The sequence below is a fragment of the Penaeus chinensis genome, chromosome 11 (assembly GCF_019202785.1).
Source record: "Penaeus chinensis breed Huanghai No. 1 chromosome 11, ASM1920278v2, whole genome shotgun sequence".
NCBI lineage: Eukaryota > Metazoa > Arthropoda > Malacostraca > Decapoda > Penaeidae > Penaeus > Penaeus chinensis.
Genome location: NC_061829.1, coordinates 36,669,793 through 36,679,566, shown reverse-complemented (window position 1 = coordinate 36,679,566; position 9,774 = coordinate 36,669,793). Strand labels below are relative to the sequence as shown.

Below are 9,774 nucleotides of genomic sequence, written 5' to 3'. Positions count from 1 at the left end.
CAGCCCTCGACTCAACTAATTTTGCATGTTTTTTTTCCCACTCCTACTTTTTCGTTTCTGTCCCTTCACCAATCCCTTCTACTATCCACTTCCTAAGGTGTGAGAGCCGTGCTGAATGGATGAAAGGCTGACTTTGTGCCAGTCCTGAACGGCCTGAGGGAGCCATGGGCACGGTATTCCCCTGCTTTATACCCTGAGGGGTGGACTGTTTTTCTCCCCAAACATACTCCAGGCTTACCATGGCCAATAGTGAAGATGTGATTAGGGGCAATGAGGCTTGCCCCTTCATCAAATAGCCCCAACAATTGAAACTCTCCCGATTCCCTGACCCCAGGATCTCCTTTGACCACGGCTCCGAACAGTACAACAACTACCCCCTCCTCAATGCCTACTAGTACAGTATCCACCCTAATCAACCCAACCCCCAGGAGACATTTCTACTTTCTTAACATGCTAAACTTCAATACCTCTACCCCACAACCTTCTTCATCAACTACCCAATACGCCTTTATTACTACCTTACAGCCTTATTGCCCACCTCTCCATAACACTACCTCCCTCAACACTACCCCCACCTCTACAAGAATCTTAAATACTCTATTAAGCCCAGCCAAATGGGACCGATTTTTCGTGATCCCTCTCACAGCTCCCTACTCTGACAACCCCCTTCTCTTCAAGCAATGTCTCCAAAAACAAGTAGGCAAAGTCTCTTTCCGTAGCCGACCCGACCACTCCCGTCTCGTCATAGTAACATCTGAAAACCAAGCTATAGCATTAGCAAATCTAACTGATCTATATGGCAATCCCATCCCTACAGAACCTCATCCAACCCTCAATACTTGCACTGGAACTATTTCTATCTCCCCAGCAAATTGCCCAATCTATAACAAAGATTGGTCAGATTGTGGAGAAGACTTACTTGCCTGTCTCACGGACTATGATGCGACATCAGTACAATGCTACTCCTTTCCTTCCAGAGGTCATCGTAAGAAACCCACTAATATTGCCAAAATTACTTTCCATAGACATAACCTTCCCTTTAATGTTTATATAGGTGGAGAATCCCTCCCTGTCCGACCATACCAACCTCCTCCTCGTCAGTGCCAAAATTGTTGACGTTTAGGACACCCAGCCAAACATTACCATTCCACAGCCAGATGCCCGCTATGTGCCCAACCTGGCCATACTCGATCAAACTGCTCTGCACAATCACACACATGTGCCAACTGTGGTGGCCCCCATAATGTATTTTATAGAGGCTGCTCCACCTACAAATTTGAGTCTGAGGTAGCAACTCTCATATTCAGACTTGGACTCACTCTACATGAAGCCAGACAGGAGGCACATTGACGAGGTTTTTCTCTTACTCCCTACTCCAGTAATGTTGCTCACTCTGCCACTCCCCCTACCTCCCAAGCTCCTACACCCTCTCCTAAACCTACCCCCCCTCCATCTAACTTCCCCTCTTCTACCTCCTACCTTCCCCAGTCAAATTCTTTTGCCATCCTAAATCCAGACACTCCAATCTCTACAACACCTTCCCCTCTCCCTCCCCGCACTACCCGCAACAGACAGAATAAATATTTCACCCCCTCTACCCCTACCACACAATCACCTCCACCTTCCTTTGCCCCTACTCTTCAGACACCAGTCTTCTCTCTCCCCCCCCCCCCCCCTCACAAGAAAACCTTTATCTCACAAAACTCCCCAACCAACTCCATTATAGAAACTCTTGAAGATATTCAGAACTACATAATCGAGCCCCAAACTGACACTCATCCACCTTCAAATTCTCCCGCTCCCTCCACATTCAAAGTGACTGCCGATATCCATCCTCCTCCTACTCATATTTCCCCTACACCCTATTCTCCTACCCCCTCCTAACACAGCCCATCCCCCCCCGACTCCAGCCCCGCCTACATTAACCCTCCCACCATCCCCTCTATCCCTTCCACTCCCTCCTGGATACACACGTGAATCCCTTATATCACAAGTATCCCCTTCCCCAGACCCTCCACCTCCTAAAACCCCTCCTGATACAACACCACCTCCCCCCTCTCATTCCTTATCCTACCCTCTAGCTCTTTCCCCTTCAAATTCTCCAACACGTACTGTAATCATTTTCACTAAATCAACGAAAGTATAACTATCCTTCAATGGAATATTCGCGGTTTCCGCTCTCACAGACCCGACCTCCGTCATATCCTTTCCTCTTATAACCCATCCTTTATATGCCTTCAAGAGACTTTTCTTACACATCCTCCAATACCAATCCCCAATTACCATTTTGTCTCTTCCCCACACTCCCTTTATGTCTCGTCCATGCTTACCAACCAGAAAACACTTTATGTCATACCTCTCTTTCAAACCACTGTCCCTTGCACAGTTTCTTCGCTGCTGGATCACAGTGATTTCAGTCTACCTCTCCCCTTCCCACCCCTTTGACTTTGTTAATTTTGAAAATCTAATTTCCCAACTTCAACCACCTTTCCTCATAGTAGGTGATTTTAACTGCTGCCACACTCTTTGGGGGGATTCTATCATCAACTCCCGAGGCCGAGCTCTAGAGCGCTTCCTCTCCACAGCTGACCTTTTCTAAATTCAGATCGCCCCACACACTTTGATACATGCACACAGTCTTTTTCATGCATTGACTTCTCTCTATGCTCCCCTTCCAACGCACTTTCCAGGTCAAAATTGCCTCTGCTACATCATATTTCTTTCCTCAAATTGAAGGCGTCCCATAAGGCAGTGTGTTCAGTACCACTTCATTCCTTCTTGCTGTAAATGACATTGTCTCAGTTCTACCACCAGGAGCCCGGTCATCACTATATGTTGATGATTTAACCATCTATGCCTCTGGCACATCCATACCAAATCTCTACCAATTTCTTCAATCTGCAATATCATCAGTATCTTCCTGGGCCACAAACCATGGCCTCCGCTTTTCTACCTCCAAATCTTTCGCCATTCTTTTCTCTCGCACACATGTAGGTCCCCTACCTCCACTCTTCTTATATGGCACTCCACTCCAATACCGTTCCTCTGGTAAATTCCTAGGCGTCCTTTTTGACTCCAAACTGTCATGGCAAGAAAAAGCTCGCCGTCGTCTCCGAATCTTACAAACCCTATCCCATATATCCTGGGGCTCAGATAGTAAAACTCTCCTTCATCTTCATGTTACCTTGATCCTCTCCACTCTCGATTATGGATGCCATATCTACTCATCTGCCTTAACTTTACTCCTTGCCCCCCTTGATACAATCCATCACTGTGGTCTTCACTTAACCCAAGGTGCCTTCCACTCCTCTCCAGTTGAGAGCCTTTATACTGAATCAGGCATACCATCTCTCTCTCGACGCCGTGCCCTTCTCTCTCCGATGTTATGCTCGATTCCACCAACTTCCTCTCACTAAACTAACTATCCCACGACCCCTACTTCATACCTTTGCTTCTTCTCCACGTTTACCGACTCCTTTCTCCACTCGCATGGATACCCTCCTCTCCCATTCCCCTTTTCCCCATCTCCGACCTCTCTGATTCTCTGTCCATTCTGTCCCTCCATGGCTTATACCTTACCCCCATATTTGCTCCTCTGTCTTCCCTGACCCACCAAAATGAAATATTCCTCCTGCTGTCCTTCTCTCCCATTTCCTTGACCATATCTCCACTCACTCCTCCAGTATTCACGTTTACACTGACGGCTCCAAATTCACCTCCGGTGCTGGTTTTGCAGTAATCTTCCCTCCCTCCTGAATCCAGTGTCCTTACTACAGAACTATATGCACTCCTGTTTGCCTTAAAACACATATACTCACTCCCGTCTTCCTCTTTTTATAATTTTTACTGACTCCCGTAACTCATTAACTCTCATAAAGTCAATACACATGACCAACCCCCTTGTTTGTAAGATCCAGAACTGGTTGTTCTACCTGTCCACATGCCATAAAACAATCAAATTTTGCTGGGTGCCCAGCTATGTTGGAATCTCCGGCAATGAACAGGCAGATATTCTAGCACGCTACAGTGCTATGTTCACATCATACCAACTATGTTTCTCACATATCCCAGCCATGGATTATTACCCACACTTTAAGACCTTCTTGTATAATCGATGGCAATCTTTTTGGTCAAGTCTCCACACTAATAAATTAAATACTATAAAACTATCAATCTCCTCCTATCGCCTGCTTACGCATTGGCCACACCCGTCTAACACACTCCTATCTGATGTCACAATCCGTTCCACCCCTATGTTCCTTATGTAATGTTCCTCTTTCAGTCCCACACATTCTATTGTCATGCCCACGTTTTGAAGCAGCCCGTACCTCTACTTCCCCCCACCTATCCTCCCTTTACCGACCTCCCAACCTATCAGACATCCTTACAGAATCTCAAACTTTCTGCTTTGACAACCTGTTTTTCTTCCTCAAACGCATATATATCTTTCACTTAATCTAACCCCTTTAAATTACCTCACCTGACCTTAACCCATTCACTTACCGATTCCTTTGCCCAGCTCTAACAACTAATCACTAACTCAACCACCCCTCTCTAACATTTACTATAGCCTTAGAGCGTTTAGCGCTTCGGCAAAAGTCAACGAAATTCCTCTAAATTATTCTGGCAAAACAGAGGTTAGACCGGTTTCTTAATAGACCATTATTTTCTAATGAGGCATACAGTAACTATATACATAGCAGATTCAATATTTTACATGTAGCACAAGTGTCACTACATGGTGTGGGGGGGGGGGGGTCATATAGTTGGGGAACTTTGGCGCGCAAAGCTGGATTTTCTGAGCGAAAAGTAACATGACTTATAAATGGTTACTTATGCATAAGCAAATACCTCTTTCCTCTGCTCATTTACCACTGGCTTGCAATAAATAGGTATAAGAAATACCTTAGTCCCTCCTCTGTAGTTTACTCACCTACAGTACAACTCCCACCTCACTTCCACTGTTTGCCGCTGTTTGGGCCAATCACCTAGCAGCATTTATCGCAAGGCTTCCATGGCGAATTTCCGCTAGATATGAGGCTGGAAATCAAGTAACGGCTTACAACACGAAGAGTCCACCGAGGGAAGTAAAACAACAAACACTTTTTCCTAAATAAAAAATGAAACTCATTTCCTTATCGTATAATTTCATCTTTCAGTGCAATATAAATTGCATAAGAAGTTCTGTGGTAATTCACTGCCAGTTTGAAGACTGAGCTGGGTAAGCATATTATTGCAACAGCACTGAAATACAGCAATTGCTTTCTACATTGTTTCAATTTATGAACCAACAGAGGCAGACGAATGTATGTAGTTAATTTAATTAATGTTTTATACTTATCATATTTCCTCAAACTAATATAGTGCACTCAAACGCACATACACACAAACACAACAAATGCATACATAAATATATGTGTATGATATATATGGGTATATATATAAATATATATACATACACATATGCATACGTATGTGCGCGCGCGTTGTATGTGTGTGTTCGTATGCATATACATATATACGTATCATACATGTACATATATTCATCTATATGTGTATACACATATACATATATATACACATTCATGGATGTAGTTGTATGAATATCATATATGTATATATGTATGTATGCGTATGTATGTAGTTGTATGAATATCATATATGTATATATATTGCTTGTATATATATGTATATGACATATATATACACTCATACATATACACATGTCTGTGTTTGTGTGTGTACCTATCTCTCTATCTACCTGTCTACCTATCTGTCTATATGCACGGACATACATATATGTATGTATGTACATGTATATGCATGCGTGCGTGTTTGTGTGTGTGCGTTTGTGTGTATGTGTATATGTATATCTATTCATCGATCTATATATACACATATACGTATCTATGTATATACCCATCTTTATATGTACCCACACACACACAAACATGTATATATATGTATATTAAGAGAGAGAGAAGCACATACATGCAGAAACACACACACATATATATATACATATATATTATATATGTGTGCGTATGCATATACATACACATATACATATCTACCTACCTATATATGTACATATGTGTGTGTGTTTGTGTACGTGTGTGTGTGTGTGTGTGTGTGTGTGTGTGTGTGTGTGTGTGTGTGTGTGTGTGTGTGTGTGCATATTAAAGGAGAGAGAGAGAGAAAGATGCATATACCGTATCACATGTTGCACAATTCCCCCTTTCAAATACCCCGCCACACGAGCGAGCCTTAGTTGTATGTGTGTGTTAGTGGGTGGGGGGGTGGGAGGAGCCGCCGCCTCCTCCGTCTCCTCGCCGAGAATCACAAACGCCATCTTGTCGCCTCGCGTATTTTGACTTTCCGAGCTTCAAATAGCCAATCGCACCACTTGAGAGAATATTCCCTAATCACCTCCCGCCGGTATTACACAAGGTAGGCAGACCCCATCGCCTTTCTCCCAGGCTTTCCCAGCCCTCGCGAGTAGGTCGTTATGTCCCCGGACGCACGTGTCTCGCCTTGAAAATAAGTCACGCCAAAACACTGCCTGTTCTCGAACCAAAACAAAGTCGAAAACCCTGTAGAAGAAGAAGAAGAAGTAGAGATAGTAAGGCACCACGAACATGAAGGCATTAGAAAACACGATGCATCAGAAGCAGCAAAACAACAGAACGAATAGAGGAACTAAAACATCAGGGCACCAAAATACACTAGGGGCAGCGAAAAACACCAGGGCACCAACGTCTTCCGAGTATAAAAACACCATAGAACAAACAAACGAACAAAACACAACAGAGAACCCTGGAAAACAAACAACAGGGGACGAAATAAACACAGAGAGAACTAAAATTATAAATGAAATAAAATTACAAGGTAATTTTATATTTCACGGCGATTCAACCTTGCAGTTATTCCTTTTGTTTCAGTTACTTACATTCTAATATGTGAATCTTAGGTGTCTATTCAGTTTAATACAGCTGGCATTTTTTTTTTTTTTTCAGTACAGACGCACTAATCAGAGAATAAAGGCCTCTCTGATACATGTTTGCCCTTTACGCGTACATTTTAAATCTTTTAATTTTTTATCAAGTTCAAGGCAAACATTTTGATACACTCCGGCCAGCCAATCAGAGCGCAATATGTTTCAGATATATTTCATGTTTCTGTGCCTTTTTAGCAGTACAGAACAGAACTACGTGGTAAGAATTTTCAACGTATTCCAGTCATATGACGTGGTGTTGACTTCAGTGAGATGAATGTCTTCGGAATCATTCTATACTTCCATAATGTAACCTTTCAGACTCAAGCATATCGAAGAAAATGCTGTATATCTTGATTTATTGATATATTTTAATCAATAAGTCAAGTAAACATCCGTGATCATTAGAATTCACTCGAGGTGGATACGATAAGATGCAAAAAGCTTATGCAATTTCCACTTTTCTTATGAAGAACAATGTATGTAATAAGGAAAAAATATTTTGATAGAATCTGAGAAATACATTTAAACTTTCGACAGCTTTGCGAAGCGGAAAGTGGTGTGTATAAACAATGTAAGTTGCAGAATAGTCAGGTACTTTTTCCATTTTATTTGAAGTTTCCACTATGTCTTGCTAATAATTAAAAATCATACCAGCATATTCTGTACTTTAATAGCTTTCTATTGACTTTCTTTATGTGAAATGAATAAAAATAACTTTTTCCAATACTTTGTATGTAAGTGCAAACTTAGATGATATCGTGTTTTGAAGCGACCGTGATGCACTTTTTAAGCAATGTATCAAAGTGTTCGGGGTTTCGGGATGCTACAATAAAGGCCTTGGGTCCGCGGAATGCCCTGGGAGTCGTCTCACCGCAAAAAGTACGTGCCTCATCGCGTCCGCTGGCCATTGTGGGATGAGGACAGGCGTGATCGCAAGGTTGAACCGGCAATGTCTGTGAGTAGGAGGAGTAGGAGTGTACAATCAGCCGCTACAGGAAAACCCAGGTGTACTTATGCAGAAGGCTGTGGTACAGCCGCAGCATACTGCAGGGGTGACCCATACTGTGTCGATAGAGGGAGCACTGAGGGCTCGGCCGCAGTCTCCGGTGCGGACACACACACACTAATATATATATGTATATATATATATATATAAATAGATAGATAAATAGATAGATAGGTAAATAAATAAATATATACACATATAAGTATTATATATTCACACAAACACACACACATATATACATATATACTTCTATACATATATATACCTGGTATAAAAACCCACACTGTAAAACTAGATTTAATTGAAAAAGAGACTACAGTTTCGGAATCCACCTGGATTCCATCTTCAGACCTGAAGATGGAATCCAGGTGGATTCCGAAACTGTAGTCTCTTTTTCAATTAAATCTAGTTTTACAGTGTGGGTTTTTATACCATAGTATCAACACGGTAGTGTGTTTTCTCCTTTTCATATATATACCTATATATACAAATACATGTACTTATATGTACACACGCACGCGCACACACACACACACACACACACACACACACACACACACACACACACACACACACATACACACACACACACACACACGCACGCGAACGCACGCATGCACGCACGCACGCACGCACGCACACACACACACACACACACACACGCATATAAATACATACACACACGTATATATATGATATATACATATATAATATATATATAAATATATATAAATGTAATTGTGTATGTATATATATATATTATATAATACATATACATATATATATGTATATATATTTATTTGTGTTTGTTAAATATGTATATATATAGATGTATATATACATATATAGTATTATTACACTCTTTCCAAACTCACGGCCTGCGCGTACCAAAGTGCGTTCGAAACTAGTGTCCGTTAAGCATGAGGATTCGCGAACCCGAGATTTCGAAGCGGGTCTCGATTGAGCGGCCATTGTTTTCTTCACTCTCAGGTACACGAGTAACTCTGAAAATTAGTGTTTTGTACATCTGGAACCTAATACTCGTAGTTGCTTCTAAGTATGCTGGTGAAGTATATACTTTCTTATCCATGTATTGGGGATATGAGGTGGAACAAAAGGGAAATAAGTGATGGTGCCATTGGTGTTATTATAATGTTATGTGGTAATCCGGTTTTCCGGGGGAAAGGTGTGTAATAAAATCGCCTTCAGGAATGTTTAAGAAATTATATTTGTCAGTAGCTCTTCACAGTAACACAGGTACAGTTGCGGAATAATATTTCAGTACACTTGCTGGGTCCCACTTTTGTACAACTGGCAACAACATCGATGTAAACATAGATTTAATTGTATTTTTTTTATGAATGAGTCGAAAACCCTAGTTTTTTTGCAACAAAGATTATGATTGGTTGAATAAAAAGATCAACAAGTATATTAATATCTATTTTTGGAAACTACGTAAGCCATTTCATCTTTCGTTTTCTTCAAACACGTAATAACAAAACATGTAATGTTAGATATCAATGACTTTGTGGTGGGATATTTTTAAAAATGGCAACACATTTGGACGTAAGGCAGAATGTCCGGTAATTGTTACCAAGAGCGACGCTCCCTCCTAGAGACTGTTCCAAAATCAGACTTTTTTCATGTTTCCTCTACCCAACGATCTTGGGGGATGTGTGGGAAACCGGGGGTTGAAGGGGATAATGGATGTAGTTGGAAGGAAAAAAATATCTGTAAATATTTAAATTTGTATACATTTTTTTTTCTTTGC

The 9,774-nt window shown here is 41.5% G+C and overlaps 1 protein-coding gene across 1 annotated transcript in view; it reads left to right on the top strand.

Annotated features, from left to right (window-relative positions):
• LOC125030472 overlaps positions 1-7,271 on the top strand; it is a 12,353-nt gene extending 5,082 nt beyond the window's left edge. Inside the window, exon 9 of the mRNA XM_047620510.1 lies at positions 7,193-7,271. Within this exon, the coding sequence (XP_047476466.1) occupies positions 7,193-7,271 (79 nt within the window). The remainder of the gene's footprint in view (positions 1-7,192) is intronic.
• The last annotated feature ends 2,503 nt before the right edge of the window (positions 7,272-9,774 follow it).